General features: G+C 40.2%; 1 protein-coding gene across 1 annotated transcript in view; it reads left to right on the top strand.

Moving 5' to 3' along the window:
- The window catches only part of LOC127580134 (voltage-dependent T-type calcium channel subunit alpha-1G-like), a 278,942-nt gene that overhangs the window by 240,162 nt on the left and 17,866 nt on the right, over positions 1-20,914 (top strand). Inside the window, 1 exon segment of the mRNA XM_052033345.1 lies at positions 15,664-15,798. Coding sequence (XP_051889305.1) covers positions 15,664-15,798 — 135 coding nt within the window.

Here is a 20,914-nt window from a genome sequence, read left to right as displayed (position 1 = left end):
ATTCTTTTTTTTATTATTTCGTCCCCTGCAGCTTTTAGCGAAGTCAACCCATCATCCAAAATTCCTCCTCCATGCTTCAACTCAGGCGAACAACTTCTTCTTGCCCCATTCTTAGCAAACAGTAGTAGCTAATCTAGTGGCTTCTCTTAATCTGTGGAGCCCCCAAAGGATCTAACCCCCACCTCCCACCTCCATTGCCATTTCTTGCCAATACCACTCACTGGTCAGCTTCCATAAGTATACTCACAGTATCCCTCCCTACCTCTGCACCACATTGCTCAACTCCTCTTTGTTATCCTGTTGACTGATGTCCTGCCTTGGATGAGCCACCCATATATATTTTGAGAAGTCCAAAATCATCATCGTTGTCTCCCGTCACAAACACTATTCTCATCAACTCTCCCAGATTCTACAACTCACCTCCACACTAGAAGCCATTTACAGCAGCTACCGACCTGCATGTCCTTAGGACGTGGGAGGAAACTGGAGCAGTCACAGGCAGAACATGCAAACTCCACACAAACAGCACCCAAGGTCAGGATTGAGCATGGGTCTCCGGTGCTGCGAGGTAGCAGCTGTACCAAGCCTCCCTTTAATGTTCTTGTCAAACAGAAATCCATCTGTCTCAGTTTCAAAATTTTTAATTGACTCCCTACTTCAATAGGTGGGAGAGAATTCCAAATTTCAATGACCCTTTTCATGAACAAGTACTGAATGGCTTTCCGTGAATGATACACAAATGTAAAATACCTCATTCTGGAAACAGCTCAAGGAACAGATGTGCAACTGCAACATCAACCCTGGAGAACCATGATCTGCTGAGTAAAAGGCAAGATGATCCTCTACAGAGTCAAATATCTTGCTTGGAGCAGGCAAAAAGGGGAAAAAAAATGTGGTGTCTGGAGTGCCATGACCACAGGGGATTCTGATGAACAAATTCCAAAACTTGATGCCGCAATTTACATACTTGAGCTGAGTAGGATGGTCTCTTTGGAAGAGTGAACGCAGTTGAATCAAGTGGTTGAAAGTATGCACGCCATTATAGACACAAATCATTTACTATCGTAAAATGATAGCAATTGTTTCAGTGCCTTTCCCTCTGGGAAAGGATTGCAGTCCATCTATTGTTGGTTATCCATCCATCCAGCTACAATGGCTGCTTTGTTAACCAATCATGTATCCAAAGTAATTTCCTCAGTTGATCCTCTAGGAGCAATTTCTTAGAATTCCTTATAAAGGTGCATAAGGCAACCCAGATTTTCTATCCCAATGGATGATTCTTAATTTTCAGTCAAATAGCCAATTTTGCTAAATAATAAATCAAGGTATTCAAAGGAAATGAAAAACAATCATGCTTTATTAATGCCTTGTGATTTTTCTCCAAGGGTTGCTCTCATTGCCTTAGAGATTATTCTTTAATTCCTGGGGACTCCAAGGTAATTCTGGGGTGTTTAGGTCCAGTTTACATCTCACCAAAGACATAGCAAATGTGTGAGTGAATGAAACTGAACTTTGTGGCTTTTCTTCCAATGTGCTTTCCTTATTGCTGTAGGGATATGAAAGATTATAAGTTATTTATGAATGCAGGAAAATAAATGCATTGATCAGACTGAGAAATTTCAGAATTGAAATAGAGAATGGTTAATGACTTTTAATCTTATTGTGTCAGACAGGATGCTGTAAAATAGGTAATTATGTGATATTATTACACTGGAAAAAAAATTTTGCAAAATAATGTGTCTAATAATTTCACATCAGAATCCCAAATGAGAAACAATAATTTGTTATGATGTATAACTTCAGTATACAATTAATCAGTTTGCCTTTCAATGTTTGGAAGCAGTGTTTTCATTGTTAACGTGGATTTTGTTGGCATTTTCCCCCATCTCCTGCCCACACCTTGTTGTCCATTGATGTAATCCTTGTCTATCCACAATTCCCCTCCCCTTTAATCCCCTTCTCCTTCCATCATTTCTTCCTGCCTGCTTTGTACATACAGGACAAGCAATTTTTTGACAACGTCTCCCTGCTGATCCAAGGTTCATTGGAAGGAGAGTTAACCCTCATGGACAATCTCTCGGGTTCTGTCTGCCACAACTATGCCATCCCACAGCAAAACAAATGCTGCACTGAGAAACAGGTTAATAATTCTAACTTCTTTGTCAAAGTCCTGTGTTCAGATTTGGAACCTAAGAATTAACTCAAAAGATCAAGACTAAATGAGGCAAAGGAATGCAAGGAAGAAAATACACTGTAATCTTTTCAATACAGCAACTTTAGCCAGTATAGCATAAGGACTATTTTGCACTCTCTGCAGGAGTGAACAATGGTAGACTGCACTGCACTTAAATTAATGAAATATAATTTCTATTTCTATATATAGACTTTTATACCGTCTTTGGTAAGTGTTTCACTTTCTAAAGGAAATGGAAAACATGCACCATCCAAGAAGCATAGTCTTGTACTCAGCATGTTTAAAAAACAGTTTATATATTAAAAAAATTCACATTGTAGCTTTCAGAACACCAGGACACCCTTGGCACCACAGAAAATACTTTTGAAGTGTAGTTATACCACAGCAAGATCCAAAAAACAACAATCCAAAAACAGCCGAGTAATTCCCTAGATATCGGAATATGCTTAGCACCATCTATTTTGTGCACTGTGTGATTCAGTTCAATGAAAAAATCAAACATAAAGGAAAATTGGGTACCTGATGTGAATTACACAATGTGTAGGACTTTTTTTCTTTTCTGGTCCACTGCGTATGATAAATCAATGCACGGAAGAGCCCTGGACATGCACTGTGGTGTCAGGCACATGCTTGGGTATCATTTACAGAAAATGTTTGTCCATCCATACATCACCCCTGGACAATGCGATCATTCATGTACAACACCTGCAATTACTGACTTGCCTGAGCAGTCTCAGCCTCTGAGGCTGGGAACCTCAGATAGGAGACCTACTTCAGGTAGGTCTCTGTTAATTAGTCTTACCCAACTCACTCTCTCTCATGCTCATTTTTACTGCTCTCCTTTTGATTACCGATCTGCTGACTCCCTGACCAACAATCTTCTTCTGCTCCCTCTGCTACCAACTGCTGCTGACCAATCCTTCAACTACTGCTCTGCAAATCCCCCCACTCATCACATGACTACTGATCTCCAATCCAGTCCTCCACCCAATGATCCCGAACAGCCCACCCTCACCCATATTTCTCCCGTACCTTTTCCTCACCATTTATCTCCAGCTAAAACGAATCCCAGTAACCATCTTGAAACCAACAGCCCTTCCTATCCCTTGCAGCCTACCCTTTCCTTGTGATCTCTGATCAGTAAGGCCCCCTAAAATCCATGGATACCAATTCCTGATTCTCTCCCCCACCCCCCCTCCTCTTCCTGAACTCTCCCTCATGTAAATACGCCTGTGGCACAGACTCAGACTCACCCGATTACCTCGGCAGTAGTGAAGCACGTAAAGGATAGGCTTGTTCTCTTGTAAGACCTTTCCAGTAGCCCATGTAGCAGCAAGCCCATAAAAAAGCCATCTGTTGCCCAATTACACCCTGAGACATTTTAGCCTGTGCAATGTTAAAGTTCAGATCCTTCTTGGACCACCCCTCCCTCTTCAACTTTCTGACTCAGAGACAAAATACTATCGCAGAGCTGTAGCTGACACCTTTAGAGGTACAGGCACTTGACAGAGGGGGAAAGTTTGGAGGCTAAAGATGAGAGAAGGATCACCTTTTAACCAATGTTTACTTTTCCTATATTCTGTCAAATTGTGCAAAATGGTTGTTATCTGCAAAATTCAAGCCTTGGGCATAAAGAGCTTGCCAGATGTAGAAGTTATGTGCTTGGACAAGTTAGGTCTCTTGAGATTGAATGAACAGTATTCATGTATTGGGCAGACTCCACTTCCCAGATGTGTGAGCATTATTCAAGCCTTGGACAACTTTGGGCTTATGGACAATTGCACGATTGGTGTTTTGTATTTGACTGTTACACCAAATTTAAGAGTTTTGAACAATTGGTATGGTGGAAAGATAGTTGCTATCTTGAAATGTTGTTGTTGTGTAATGACACTCAAAGCTAATTGCAGAGGACATTTAATCCTATTCTTGCTATTAGAAAATTATCAGGCCCATTTTCTGAATATATGCTGGCAGCAAGAGCCTCATTAGCTGGATATATATATTGGATCTTACTGTACATTGATAGCTGGTAAAGCAAATGCACTTAGTCAGCTCCTGACCAATTAAGTATTGGAAATGTGAGAATTAAAGAATATTCTGGAGCTCTGCCTCCTGTTTACTCTGAGAGATCAGGCAATGTTTATGCAGAACATTCCTACTCAAAATCAAGGAGATGGATAGGGTCCAGGATGAGGCAGATTGCAAGATATAGAGCTGATAGGCCAAATGCCTTCATCACAGACTTTGTTGCAAATGCATTTTATCTAAATTTAGTTAGGAGTCACTTGAAATGAAAGAAGAAATCACATTTATAAAATTCCATTCATACTCTCAGGCCCTCGCAAGTGTTTAACTGCTGGTTGAATAGTCGCTTGTTACAAAGGAAGAGAGTGAAAGATGGAGTGATATGTCCTTTGGTCTGGTACTAAAACAGACAGATTATTGAGATTTGGGATTCAGCTCTCATACTGAATGGGTCTCTCTGTGCAGCAATAAGATGCTTCAGTTTGTGAGGGAATTGGAAACTCACTCAGGATTCCTGAACTAATTGTTGTTTGGTAATCCTGCAATGCAATAGGTGTTGAGTGAGGATAGGATTGCATTCCACTTTACTGCTCCTACCCCATGATAAAACAGTCAGCCTACTTTCATTGTTGGACTCACACATGAAGATACCAATTGAACAATAGAGGCAACTTCAGGAGAGAGGGAGACGTACAGAAAATTGGAAAAGGTTATCAACAGTATCCCATCTTATTACTTTTTGGCTAATTCAGTGTTGGTGTGTCTCAAAACTCCTGCCTCCTCTCTTTTTAATGAGAGAAAATGGTTAACTTTCCTCATTTGGAAATTAATGGAAAGGAGAAATAATCAACGTCAAAATTCTGGGTTAGAAAGGCATTTAGCTCTAAGTTATGAAAAGTGATAAATTTCACATTTCAAATTTTAGACTCTTATGATCCTTACTTATTCCAGGCCTTTCCAGGTCTTGTCTCAAGGTTAGACTGAGATTCTAGATCTGGACAGGACAGTTTGCTTTGTAATCATGTGTTGTTGTAACTTTATTTCCTTTTCTCTTTGGTTGAGTTCTGTGTTCACAGTTGTGGGGGTTATGGACTGGGGTCAAGTTAACATAATTAATTTAATACTTTCAGTCCTCACAGAGTCTGTGCTATGATGCATCCAGGTCAGTTTAAATACTTTGTATTTCACACACCATGAGAGCAGAATTGGGGTAATCATTGTTTCTCAGACAGATCTAACCTGGAAAAAAAAAAGTGCCGAGAGCTATGCAAGCTAGTGGAAAGATTATACTCCCCACCCCACCTTCCACATGCTCACCCCTCACTTCTCCCATTCTACCTGTATGCAGATTGAAGGGAAGAAGCAGATGACTTGTCCCAAGTCTTTGTATTGAACCCCATCAGATTCCCAAAAGAATGTGGTTGAGAATTTATATCAATCCCCTTTTCTCATATCTTACTCATTGCACCTTCACTTTTTTCAGAGGGGCAACCATTCCTTGCTGATAACATTACCTTGAAGTGAGCAAGACAAAAAGGAGCACTGGGTAATATAATAAACAGTCAGTGATGTTTGTTCAGTACCTGCATATCAAGACATATCTGAAACTTAAAATAGCACACACAGCTTTCAATATGGTTCCAGTTTTAGGGAGACAGTATGACTATTAATGTAATGGGAGTGAGCATCTGTTTTACATCTGATCCCAATGGAGACTGAACACCAATCAGGACTGAAACTTCCCTTTCTCTAACAGAGGCCAACTCTTGTATCCCAGTAATCCAACCAAAATCAATCAGCATCTCAATTCCACAAATTGTGTCTAGGGTCCTTCTGATTTGTATGATTTAAGTACTTATGCATTAACTATGCTCTCAACTTATTGGAAACCACCTATAGTTGAAGAGGTTCACATTACAATGCATTTAACTCCTAGATTATTGTAGAATCAGACAGTGGTGGGAACCCTTTATGTTGTGCTGGCTGGCTGTTGAAAAATTATTCTAAAAAATCTGTGTTAGTTTTTAGCACGGTGGCCAATTATCTTCTGAGAGTCACCAGTGTTTTTACTTCCACCACCCTTTCTGGAGAAAGGGCATTGCATTTGAGTTTTTCATGGTCTTGCAGCAAGTAGTAACAGTGAAATCTGAGAGTAAGAACTGTAATCGGTGCAGTTCAGCATTGACATACAACACCCAAGATCTGACCCGTAAAATGAACATTCCAAGCATGAAATGAAGTGAGATTGGGAAGAAGCAATGCAATATAAAAGCATGGGACTGCCCAAATTAATGAATGGGAAAGCTTTAATATTTAAAATGAAGAGAGTAGAAGTTGATTTATATATGAAAAAGAATTCAATTCAATAAATTGAAATAACTTGATCCCCCTATCATCATAACTATTTAAAGGATCGGTGGGATCGTTGATCATTGACTTAACTTAAACCAATGTTTCGTTCCCAAAACTTCACTGTTAAGATCTGATCAGTCTCGCCTTTGACAATAGCTACTTTGGGCTTTTCTTTACCACTGTGTATAAAATTTTGATAGTTTATTGATTGCCTCAGCAACCCAAATACTACTGAATTTTTTGTTCAATGATTTGACATTTAGTACATCAAACTCCCTACCATGCAACCATACCAAGAAGGGTTTCTGCTTCCACTCTCAATCTGTACGATAGCTAATCGCTTCTATGGAGACTGTCCAGTTGGTCTCTGCAATGGTAAATTAGAGGGTCAAAACTCTGCTTGGTATTTTTCCCATCGGATCACTGACAACTGCTGGACAGAAGTGTGATCACCAGTCAAAGTACAATTGACGATGCTCTCCATCGTCAAACTGCCCATTGAGAGCATAAGCAAGGGTCAAATGTGAGAGAATGGTCACTCAGGTGAGATAATGGAACCCCTACTAACTTTACAGAACTGTATCTCAGCACAGCAGGTGAGACAGGGAGAAAATTAGTCAAATAAACTAAACCATTTAAACTGTAATACAATATCAGGCCTTTTAATACATGGTGTAAAAAAAACTAGACAATTAGTTTCAATTGGCAGCAGCACAGTTGATTGTTATGTGAAATGAGCCTGTACATAGAACATAGAACATAGAAAAACTACAGCACAGTTCAGGCCCTTCGGCCCACAAGCTGTGCCAAACATGTCCCTACCCTAGAAATTACTAGGCTTACCATAGCCCTCTATTTTACTCAGCCTCTATTTTACTCAGCTCCATGTACCTATCTAACAGTCTCTTGAAAGACCCTATCGTATCAGCCTCCACCACCGTTTCTGGCAGCCCATTCCATGCACTCACCACTCTGAGTAAAAAAACTTACCCCTGACATCTCCTCTATACCTATTCCCCAGCACCTTAAACCTATGTCCTCTTGTGGCCACCATTTCAGCCCTGGGGAAAAGCGTCTGACTATCTACCCTATCAATACCTCTCATCATCTTAGACACCTCTATCAGCTCCCCCCTCAGCCTCCGTCTCTCCAAGGAGAAAAGGCCAATTTCCCTCAACTGCTTTCATAAGGCATGCTCCGCATTCCAGGCAGCATCCTTGTAAATCTCCTCTGCACCCTCTCTATGGCTTCCACATCCTTCCTGTAGTGAGACGACCAGAACTGAGCACAATACACTGTACACCTGTATATAGTTTCTTATATTTGGTAATACTCCACTCAGAAATTTAATGACTTGCTTTTCTCTCTGCCTGGCAAATCAGATTGGTATGATATAGTTTGCTAGCAGCACATTTGGTAAGAAGCACTGCCTTAAGTCTCATATTTCACTAACATTTTACTGTGTAAGTGAGGCATTTAAACAGGCAAGCACCAGGACGGTACCAGCCTCTCTCAAACTTGTGATAACTCTTGCAAAGTGGGTGCAAATTGATCTGGTTATTGCTTTTAATGCAAAAGAGATATAATTCTGAAATAAGCCATTCAGCATTCACTTAAATACAAACCAGTATTTTCAGACTAAAGGTAAGAAATTGCTCATAGATTATAGGAAGGGCTAATGCTAAAAGATTCTTATTTAATACCTGAGAATATTGTTCTGAGTTTCTTCTTGTGGATAATGGTGATGGGAGATCAGAATATTACTCCAGCTGCACTGATGGGATCAAACGAGATCCAGATTTCTTCCTTGCATTGTTCTCCAAGAACTTCAAGGGCCACTTCCTGCTGGAGAATGACAGTTTCTTGATGAAAACACGGGGTGGTGAAAGTGGGGAAAGGAAGGGAGCGGGTTAAATCTTTTCTCTATTTGGCAGAGATAGAGGGAACTGACGGGAGCTGCCTGTCACTCAATCATTGCCGAAGCCTCCAGGCAGAGATGTAGATCATTAATGTGGGACAGACCAATGGTCCTGGCCATTTTGCTTTCAGCCATCAAGAAATAGAATATATCTCATTTGCTTAATTTTCTATCTTGAATTACAGGTGTTGGCGAATAGAAACATTTAGTTTTGCAATAATACAATTGTTTTAAGGCAAACCAATGGAGTAAAAATTTGCTTTCAGTCACATTGAACTCACTGGAGCTGTATTACAGAAGGAGAGAACAATGCACAGACCTTACATATTGCACCTTTACCTTGTACAACCAATTCATGATTGTACAGCATGCGTGATTCCCATTTGGCTTTAAAAGAACTCAGAATTAAAACATTGTAGTTCTGTACAATGATAGGTTTAGAAAACAAAGAGAAAACCCACACTGAGCACCTATTTTAAAAATTAGATAAGAAAAGATATCTTTATTAGTCACATGGACATCGAAACACACAGTGAAATACATCTTTTGCGTAGAGTGTTCTGGGGGAAAGTGTCGCCACAACTTCCGGCGCCAACATAGCATGCCCACAACTTCTAACCCGTACATCTTTGGAATGTGGAAGGAATTCTGGAACACCAGAGGAAACCCACGCAGAACACGGGGAGAATGTACAAACTCCTTACAGGACAGTGGCTGGAATTGAACCTGGTCTCTGGCGCTGTAATAGCGTTATGCTAACCGCTACACTACCATACCTGCAGTAACAACAATGCATTTATTCTTTATTCTGCACCTAAGTATTGATTTCTAGACATTTTTTTTTCTGTTTAAACAATCCACAGTCCTGCTTTGACAGACTCCATGTTTCAATCAAATGTTGATTTCTCCTGACATTTGAAGTGTTCAGAGAAGATTTGGGAAGAGGTTCCTCCTCTTTGTCACTCCCCAAACATGTTGCAGATGGCTTCAGCCTCTGCGGAATTAATTTTCTGAACACAATGCAACCATTTGAAAAATAATTGCAGTATCCTGACTGTGCAATCAAGTTAATAGATTGAGATTCATCCAGGGAGGTAAAAGTAAAATGCCGCAGATGCTGGGAATCTGAAATAGCAATGGAAAATGCTGGAAGTACTCAGCAGGTCAGGCAGCATAATTAGAGAGAGAAACAGAGTTAACGTCTCAGGTCAATGCCCACTCACGTGGAAAAGGTGGAGGTGATAGGATGGAAAACAGGAAGGATTAAATGACAGAAGAGACATTGTGAGGTGAAATGATGCTTAACAAATATATGAATTTCCAGAGGAATTTGCAGTGACTGCTGGAGGTCAGAACTAAAAATGCTGGAAACCTCATTGATGAAGTCAACATTGACCCCAGAAGGATGTAATATTCCCAGTCAGAAGATGAGGTGCTGTTCCTCTTCACCCCTACTGCGTCATCACCGTCCTCACCCAACCAAGCTTCAATGTAAGCTCATCGAACCCAATATACATCAGCATTTACTAGTCCCTCACCAGTTAAATTGATAGATCTTGTTGGCTATTGGAGGCAGTTACATTCAGAGCAGCTGGAGTTCAGCTGCTTAAACTGCACTAAGTTCCACAGGATCAGTGGGCATTGCAGGGCAAAGATTTGACTCAACGGAGGTTAATTTATATCTTTTTATTATTTATTTGTTCATTCACAATTTCTGTTCACTTATTTTAAGTTAATAGTTTTTAAAAGTGGCTGATTTATCAATGATATCAAAAAAACTATTAAAAATTGATCTTTGTTTTCACACCTCGGGAAACCTGGCCATAGCTTTCTCAGTTGTCAGGAGTGTTTTGGAAGCAGGATCTCCTCATTCAGGTCAGGAGGCACTGCTACTGCTTGGGCAACACCACCGGGGCCTAATCTGGAGGATCAGTGAGAAGAGTCCTCTGGCTCAGACTGGGTAACCACGAGCATGCAAGAGCAATATGGAGCGATTTTGGGCAGGTACACCAGATCAACAGGGATCATCCCATTCCTTTCGATGTTCTTTCTACCCCATCATTTCTGAAATAATATTCCCATTTCCACCAGAAGTTTGGACCATAGAGCAAGGAAGATGAGTTCAAATTCTATCTTGGCAATTGAAAAATTCAAACATGTAGTTCATTAAATGTGAAATAGAAAGTTAGTATCAATAGTGACAAGCTGTCTTCCTCAGTTAGTCTGGCCTATATGTAATTCCAGTCCCACTGACATGGCTGACTCTTGATTGTCCTCTGAAATGGCCAGTCAGCCCCCAGTGTGAGGGCAGTGAAGGATGGAGAATGAATCCTGGCCTTTGCAGTGGCATCCACATCCTGTAAACAAATATTAAAAAAACCTTCTTGCCCATTCACATAGCCTGTTGCTATCACTTTGCATATTCTCTATCTCCTCTTCACAGCCCACTTTCCTAATACCCTTGTATCACATTACACTGCATTCTTTCTTTTCATCTAATTCATTAATATTAATTGAGTAGCTGTGGACCAGTACTGATGCCTATGGCACCCAACTTGTAATAGTCTACTACCCTGTTTTCTGTCCTTTAACCAATAACTTATCCAAGCTAATATGTTGCCCAGTAAGTTCTTATTGTGTGTGTTTCTCATCAAATTTCATCTGAAAATCCAGATATATTACGTCCACTCGTTTCTCCTTATCTACCCTGCCAGTAATATCAGCAAAAAATTCTATTAGATTTGTCAAACACTATTCCCTACACAGAACTATGTTGATATCTTTTCACATTATAATTTTCTGAGTATCCTGTTCTTTCATCTTTTTTAATGCATTCCAGCATTATGCTGAAAAAAAGATTTCAAGCTAACTGGTGAATTGTTCTCTCCCCCAACTTTCATAAATAGTGGTATTACATTTGCTACTTTCCAATTTCCTGTGAAAGTGCCAGAATCTGGGAAACTTTAAACCTTATCACTTGTATGTTCTCTGTCTCTCTGGCCAGTTCTTATGGAATCAGGATGCAGATTCCTTGTGACCACATGTGTTTCTGCCGAGTGCCCCTGTTTCCTCCCACACCCCAAAGATGTGCTGGTCACTGGCCACTGTAAATTGCCCTGTAGTGTAGGTAAATGGCAAAAGAAGGAAAGGAGAGTTGATGGGAATGTGAGAGAGAGTAAGTTGAAGGCCTACAGGGAAATAAGGAGAGTGGAAATGGCTTTACTCTGGAGCTAGCATGAACCTGAAGGACCAAATGGCCTCCTTCTGCATTGTAATAAGGAAGTAAGTAGGCCCATCAAACCCAGAAGATTTGTTGCTCTTTAATTGTTCTTAACTTCTTCAGTACTTTCTCTAAAATGAAGTGACACGAAGTTCCTCATTGTCATTACATTTATTGTTTCTTTTTGCAGTGAAAATTGATATAAAATATTTGTTAAGACCTTCAGTCACCTCTTTATTCTTTGTCTTAATTTGTGTATTTATCTCTATAAATTATTTTTCCTCCTCTCTTCCTTTTTACATAGTTGTGTAGTTCATAATATTTTTTATATATGGTGTTAATCTATTTTTCTCTGTCTGTCTTCAACATTTTTTTTATCTTTCCAATTCTCTTACTGACCTTTTTGGCAAGGTTATGAGACTCTTTAAACTAATACTATCCTTATCCTCTGAGTTAGCCACAAACAAATCACATTTCTCATGGAGTTTTTATTTTTTAATGGAATTTTAAGAATTTTAAATATTCCTGTAACTGTTTGCAATTGTTTATCAACTGGCAAACTTTATAATCTAATTTCCCAATATAACTTGGCCACTTACCCATTATACCCATATAATTGGTTTATTTAAACTCTAACTTCTGACTAATGGTGACTTTCTTGAACTGCATACAAAATTCTGTCATATTGCGGTCAATTTTCCTTGGAGGATTTCTTACTATGGAAGTACTAATTAACATTGCCTCATGACAAAAAATGAGATCTGCTAGTGTGTTCCCTAGTTGATTCCATAACATATTGTTCTAAAGAACTATTGAGAATGGATTTTACATAACCTTCCTCCAAATTACTGTTTCCAATTTGATTTTCCCAATCTGAATGAAGATTAAAATCCCCCCCATGATTATTGCACTACTCTTGCAAGAAGCTTTTCTTATTTCTTGATTAATTCTCTGTCCAATTTTCTTTCCATTTGTATTACTGCTTCAGGAGGCTTATAACCCTTCCAACCAATGTTTTTTGCCCTTGGGTATCTCTTATCACCATACATATTGATTCCACTTCCTGTACTTCTGGACTCACTACAATCATCTTTCATGATAAGAGCTATCTGACCACTTTTTTTCTATTTTGTTTGTCTGCCCTTTCTAAACATTAAGTGCCCTAGAATACTTAATTCTCAAGCTTGGCTACGATGCAGTAACCTCTCTGATAGCTATTCATAAAACTCAGTTGTCTCTGCCGTTAGTTCATCCATTTTGTTACAATTGTCAGGCATTCAGATACAACACTAATAGATTTATCTTCTTACCATTTTTCCTTGAATTGACCTTGTTTTCTGAATTTATTAAATTCTGACTTTGCCATCTCTTTCCTTATCATTAAGGAATTGCTCCTTTACCTTCCCCTGTTGTATCTATCATGTTCCTCCCACCTGAATCCTGCTAGAACCATCTTCCCAACCCCTCCCCATACTCATCTGCCTCAGGGCCACTTTACAATTAACAAGAGAGTTGTGATGTAGCGATACAATTGTACAGACCACCGTTCTCCTCATGATAGGGACGATCTAATTCACCTCAGGAAATGGAGAAATCTGCAGCCCTAGACTTTGGGAGTAGGAAAAACAAAGATAGAAATAAAGTAAAACCCTTCAATGAAAATAGTTGTCATCCATTAGTATGAAACATCTACTTTCTTGATGTTTCCCTTTTAGCATATCCTTTGATACAATTCCACTCAAGTCATCTCTGGGATTCAAAATATGATCCTAGACCTATTTCCTTTACATGCCCTGAGGTTTGGTTCCTGATCTAAGCAGGTTGGATGAGGAAGGATTATACTACACTGTGTTATCTTCCAGGAATTATTCCTCAGGGTTTTGATGCAAAGCTTCTTTCTTCCAATTCATCCTGCCCAATCAAACGGTTCACAATAGTGCCTGGGAAATTAATTTTGAATTCCTGGAATCCTGAAGACGGGCATCCCAGAATGTCACTAATTGTCCAAGCGCCAACGCAGGCTTAATTGTCAGAGGGGAGAATCGTTGAAGATTGAACACCATGGAACCAGACCCTAAGAAAACCCCATTGCCTTACATCAATGCACTTTATTCACATCATCACCAGCTGAAGTGAAACTAAAGCACCAAAGAACACTGTTCAACCTGGCCGAGAAATGGGAACACTTGGTGAAGTAATTATCTTGGAGTGAAACGGAATGATGACTGTTTCTGCTTCATTGGCATCACTCTGCAAATTTGACCAGGTGCTTCCCACCTTGAGTTTCACCTGCATATCTAACAAAATGTCATGTTGGATGCAAATGAAATTACATCGTTCCCTGTGCAACACTACTTGCAAGAGGAGTTAAATGCCTGTCCAAAAATGCTGTACTTCAACACTTTGTTTTCATAGCAGAGTGCCAGACTGGGATCTGCGAAGGAAATTCCTGTACTTTCAATCCTTTGAGCCAACACTACTCCAATCAGCACACTGCCCCCTCCATGCTGCCAACAATGCCACTCCCTTGAATCTCAGCTCTATCCGGATTTTCCAAGACCCACACCACCCACCAATCATCATCCCAACAGCCCATCTTAGATCCTCCAAATCCATCGATTCCCCAGTCTCCCCCTGCACCATACTGTCTGCTTCTCAAAAGCCCCTGAACCTCGGATCCCTGATAGAGGACCAATCCCTTGACCACTGACCCCATGTACCTCCACCCCCAACTACACCCTGGCCACTTTCTTGATCACCGATCCAATCTTGATTCTGATTGTTGACCTCACCCTTCACCTATCCCACTCAGCTGATCATTGACTCGAATCCAGGCCATGATCCCGATTGACATCATCCCACCCCTCACCAGCTGCCAACCCAATCTTCTGCCCTCATCAGGGCTATGATTACCCTACCTCTCTTCGACCACCTCTGCCTTGTAGCCATGGGCCCAGGTGAAGTATTTGTATCCATAAAGGCCTTGGGCCCTACTGAGATATGCAGTGCCATTGCTTGAGATGTTAGCTATTGAACAGTAACCATGTAGCATGTGCGTTAGTTGCACTAGAGTTTCTAGGCACTATCTTTCACATCTTTATTGAAATGATTTTTAAAATGAGGCATTTGTAAAGGCCTGTGGGATTTAATGACGGATATTTAACTGCCAAGCTAACTAAAACCTCATTTTGACTTTGTTACTAGGTTAATGCACACCTCCAAAATTTGAAACTGTGCCTCACATTATAAAAAGGGTAGGGGGGTGGGTTTTGAAGGAGACCGGGAAGAAGAATTGAGGTGTGGAACAGCCTCGATCCACCTGAATAGCAGAGCTGGTCCGGGAGCTTAAATGTCCTTAACCTTAAACTAATAAGCAGAAAATGCCCAATCAGATTGCAAAAGTGAACATTTAATTTTTTTTATTGATTCAGAAAGTTTTATCTGAGAGGTGTGTGTAGATTCCAGCAATATACAACCCCCAAATTTGATTTTAAAGCAGCAGAAAAAGAAAATGGTTTCATCACACAATTAAATTAAACCTAGGAATTACCTACAGGAGTTACAGACAACTAAACTCAGGTAATCCCATTGATTGTACTAATGAACACACCTGTGATAATGGTCCCTTGAGCCCACGGACACTCACAGGACTGAGTAAATAAAGAAGGCTGGGGTATCAGGAGCTGCTGTCATAAGTGTAACTGTACCCCAGTGTGAATCAGCAGTCCCAAGTGAGCATGTGGAGGGAGAGGAAATTGGGAGTGGGGGAAGCACTGTAGCTGTAGTTAGCTGTACAAAAGAAGGAGAGAAATTTATTTTAGGTCGCAAGCACTAAATGCATACGAGCTGGTCGTACTCACCTCTGGTAAGTGAGTGTGCAGACTATTGAGGTGTAAAGTCCATTTGTGAACTGTTGTCCTAGTTTCTCACAACTGGTCATCTCTCCCTGTTTAGATCCCTCTAGCTGAGATGGAGGCTGTTTCTCTGACGTCTGATATTCAGTCTGAGAAATCGTGGTCGTTAGCACTGACAGATGACTCTTTGCCCGATGATGCAAACGTATTCTTACTAAATACGCTGGAAAGCAATGTACATATTCCACACCAGTATTCTGCTTATACCAGGGCTCGAAATACTCTACCACTCAATTTATGTTATGTAGTTATAATTTCATGCACAAGGACTGGACAACATCAAACCTTACACAACCTCCACCTCTTTGTGTTTCTAGGAAATGATGAGTCACCATTCTCAGGAGGTCTGAAAGTATCTCCTGAAACACATGGGGCACAACTTGTGATTAACCACCATCACCTTCTTTGTAAAGTTCTATATAAAATCACCAGTTCAAATTCTAAGTGTGCTGCAGTTCTGATTTGTAAATTCTAAATTCTGCAATCACTGTTAGTAGTGTTTGGAAAGGGTACTCAAAGGAAGCCAAGCATACAGAGTCTCAGATCTCTATATCAAGAATGGAATACAATACAATTTTTTGGGTGTCTTACTTCTGATGATCTGGTTATCTGTCAGTCTCTCCTCATCACAGTGCCTTTCAAATGATCGCAACAAAGCACTGTAGGCATCCACTGAATCTGTTAAGTTATGCAATGAAGATGAAATTGTTAAAAGTTTCTTTAGCATCACTAGTTAATATATTTGCCAGTTTTAGAGCTTACTCGAGCACTGACTGAATGCTGATGTTATTGGTCTTTTATCTCTGCAGTTTACGAGCTTAGTGATTCATGTACAAAACACTCTACAAGTATAACAATTTGAGTTCCCACATTTGGTTGATCAATTGTGCTGTGCATGTCTGTGGGATTGAACAACAATACCTTGGATCTTTAACATAGGTTAACATCCCACAAAAGTGTTAACAAATTAAATTTAACACCGAACCAGATAAGATGATATAACAGAAGATCAAAAGCTTGATCAACAATGTAGTTTTAAGGAGCCTCAAAGGACTGAAATCATAGAGATTTAGAGAGGGATTTCCAGAGTTTACAGAACTCTGTTGAAAATATGGTTGCAATTGGTGTGGTGATTTAAATTTGGCTGTTCAAGAGAACAGAATTGGAGAGGCTAGATACCTCTGAGAGTTGTAGGGCTGGAGTGTGTTGCAAATAGGAAGTGCAGTAAGAACAGGAGGATTTTAAAACCAAAGTAAGCATGTTAAAACTGTGGCTTTGCATAACCAGGAACCATTGAGCACAGGATGAATGGTAAACTGGACTCTGTAAGTTAGGGTACAGGCAGCAGAATCATAGTGGACCTCATGTTTATGGAGAATGAAACAGAGAAGACTATCCAGTAATGTATTGGAATAGCCATGTCCAAGGTAATAAAGTCCTGGATCATGGATTCAGCATGAGATGAGATAAGGCAGGAGTGGTATTCAGTGATGTTATGAGATTGGAACTAGATGGTCTTAAAGTTGGGCATAGTGTGAAGTTCATCACTAGGTCACACTCGACACCACCTTTGTAGACATACTGCTTCAACCTCAGATAATTGCCAAAGAGAATGATGGAGTAGGGAATGGACTTTTTTGTGACAATTCCTGCTCTTGTAGTACTGGATAATGGACAAGCAGCCTAACAATTTAAAGACAGTGTAGATTTCAAAAGAGATGATGGTGAAGTAGAGCTGGGTGCCATCATAATGAACTGATGCTGTGTTTGTCGATGGGATTGCCAAGGACAGCTTGTAAATGAGAGTAGGAGGGGCCACCAGTCATTGGCATAGAACCAATAAGTGAAGCCATTTAACTCTGACTGGGTAAATAAGAACTGAATCAGGCTGCTGTAGAATCCTTGAAAGACTTTGGAGAAGGATTCCTTGCTCAGGGTAAAGAATCAGAATCAGGTTTATTATCACTGATATATGCCATGAAATTTGTTGTTCTGCGGCAGCAGTACAGTGCAAGACATAAAGACGTAAAAACATAAAAGACATGAAGACCAGTTGAGAAAGATGTGGAGAGGGAGTTTAGCTTTGTCACAATCACATGGGATGTCATTTGCAATTTTGCTAAGGTCCATTTTCAGGCTGTGACGGGACAAGAGACCAGACTGAAGAGATTCAGAGAGGAGTTCCAGGAAAGATGGGTGCAAACTTGGGAGGGTGAGATCGGCTGGTACTTTGCAATGAAGCAGGGATCAGCTTTCTTGAGGAGAGGGGTGATTACAGCAAATTTGAAAAAAGAAGGCAAGTGCCTGAGGGACGGGAACCATTAACAACTTAAATAGGATTGAGGAATGGAAGTTGGGTAGTTAGTAGTTTAGAGGACTTGACCAAAGGTGCAGGAGGTGTATCTTGTATCGAAGATGAGCTAATGATGTAAGGCAGAAGAGAGACAGAAAATGCAAGAAGGACAGGGAGAATATTGAGAGGTCAGTTTGGTGACTGAGGGGAAGGGTGAACACCTGATGTTTTATTCTGAGACTTGACTCCAAAGAATGCCAAAATTGTTCATTTGGACAATGTGTTGCAGGATCTTCTCTAAATCCATATCCCTTGATTCCTCTGGTGTCCAAAACATTATCAATGTCAGCTTTGAGTTAAATTAATCACTGATCTTCCACAGATTTAAGCAATGTTATCCTGGAGGATGAGTAATCATATATGTTGAATTGCTAAGCTCAATACTGTGGGCATGATAATTGGATTCAGCAGCTCACAGCCAAGTAGAGACTAGGTGGTCAACTTCAACTCTTGACTCTGTTCTGTCCCTGCAGTGCATGCACATATACATTAGGAATAATTTTAGACTGATCTATATGATTACTGTAGAACAGGCTGATAGTGATTGCACAGTCTTGCAGATGCATCCCATTAGGATAAGGCAGATCCTTCAGGAAAGGATGGAGGGAAATTAATGAGCAGGAAAGATTGTAAAAGGATTCTCAGGTGAAGAAAATAAATGAATTATTTTTAAGAATTAGCTCACTCTTCTCAAGAGAGAAGCAAAGGAAGAGAAAATGAATCTTAGTGCAAAATTTAACCAACAGAAGGATATCAACTCATTAAGTGGTTATAAAGAGATATATAAGGGGCTTGGCTGACTTGGGAGCAATGGACAGTTTAAGTAGTTTCTCAACAATGGAGAAGATGCCTTCTCAAAGCTGATTGTAAATGTTCATGACTTTAATACCCAGAGATATATTTTCCCCTCAGATTTGTAAACATTTTGAATCAACAATTGTTAACAGTACCTCAGTGAAGTTCGAGCAGATTAAATGTGAACAGATTGAAAGGAGGCCTTGAGAACACACTGAACCTGATTACACATACGATGTAATAATGTCGCATGAGTTACATGATGTGACATCTCTTCTTCCGCAGTGTAACAGTCCAGCCCTTGCCAAGAAAATGCTGGTCAGACCTCGCATCCTCTAATCACTTTCACTGACATTTAAGCTCCTCTGACAATTGTCCACCAACAACAGCCTCAATCCCCTTATGAAAGAAAAGTAATCCAGATTTTTCTGTACTCCTGGGGCAGGGACTTCTTGCTTGGTTCTGGTCTCTCACATACTGGTTTTCCTCCTCACCTCACGACAATGACATCATGAGCCCTGGCCACAAGCCTTGGCAAATGTCAGAAGCATTAAATCTAAGCCCAACTCAGCTTCATTCAATGACCACTCAAGGCTCCAAGTAGGACTCATTGAACACTAGATAGGTGGAACAGCCAGACTATAGATATAATAGCCATATCTGCCCTTGCTTAGATTAGCTAATCTCACTCAAATCATGGGTTAAGGATTTTCCTCCTCCTGCCATTATTTACCTGCTGATGGGACCCTTACACATGATAAATAAAATGCATTCCAAGAAACGTTTGTAATTTTAAAAAATAATCATAATAAACTAAGGTTATAGCCCTAAATTGCCCTAAGGTTATAGCCCTAAATTGCCCAGCTGATAAGTGACAAAAAAAGCAAAGTTTAAGCGATCAATAACAACACCAAACTCTGAGTTGGTGTCAGCCTTGCAAGGCCCTGCACTTGCAGATACCATTGTGCCATACATTGTGTAATGTTCTAATACTGCAAGAACAGAATGGAGGGTAGGATTGCATGTTATGAAGCCCATCAACATTTACCTTGACTTTGGACGATTCAAACTGGAGACAAACAGCACATTGAATGATCTGTGAAAATCAAACTCTAATAGTGTGATATTATGCATTCCATTTGATGGGAAATGCACAAAGGAAGAGTATTTCTGGCCCTGATTTATATATAAACCCATCTGCTCCTCTCCCTGCCAAAGCACTTGACATTTTCAGGCTAATGTGTAGACTAATGCTTTCATCTGTTGCGCAACAAATTCTTTTTCTCAAGTCAACATTTCTGGATCTTGTATTTGTCTTCTGTTGGATGTGCTTCTTGTCAGTGTCATTTCATCATTGACTATGTCTCCTGTTGCAGAGTGAAACAGAAATTCTGTTGTGCTATGTTCCAGCTGGTACCAATGACAATGAATACTATTCCTATCATGCCTCATGCAAAAGCATGTGTTTAATGGACAATGTTGATGCCAGAAGCTGATTTATCCTGAATTATCAGGTTGCTTTAAATGAAAAAAACTGTTCCCCATTTGTAGATGCAATTCTTCCTGATAATCCTGTGGTACAGATGTGTTACAATGGGTGTAAGTCAACAAAAAGCGTACTGAAATTGTTGCAAGTATTTAAAATTTATGCATTGTTTCCTCCAAGTCTGGGTTGTCAAGGCAACAGAATACATTCACCTTAATTTCTATGCGTTTGCTGTTTTATTTGAGGTTTGTGCTTCTCAGCCTGGGCTGAAAGGAGAGAAGGGCATTTTAAAAAAAAGGACTGCAGAGATTAATGCCCTTTCTGGTGCTCTTAGACATTCTCATCCATCCTCCCAAGTGCATCTGCAGCTTCAGTTCTTCCCTGAGTTCTAGTGTTGTGACGAGATGTCTTGTTTATCCACCCGCAGGGGAGGGAGTGGTCTGTAGAAGAAGAGGGTAGTCTGGAGTGGCTGCCCCTGACATCAGGTAGCCAATCACTGCCCCCTTCAAGTAAGGACATTTAGGTGGATCTGATGACAAAAAATAACTGTTGTTCGTGGAATTGTTCCCCAGAACTTTACCTTACTTTGAGGATTGCAGTGACTTGACTCCAAAGAATGCCAAAATTGTTCATTTGGACAATGTGTTGCAGAATATA

This window comes from Pristis pectinata, chromosome 18 (genome assembly GCF_009764475.1).
Source record: "Pristis pectinata isolate sPriPec2 chromosome 18, sPriPec2.1.pri, whole genome shotgun sequence".
Lineage (NCBI taxonomy): Eukaryota > Metazoa > Chordata > Chondrichthyes > Rhinopristiformes > Pristidae > Pristis > Pristis pectinata.
Note: the sequence above shows the minus strand (reverse complement) of the source record. Positions and strands in the feature narration are given on the sequence as shown.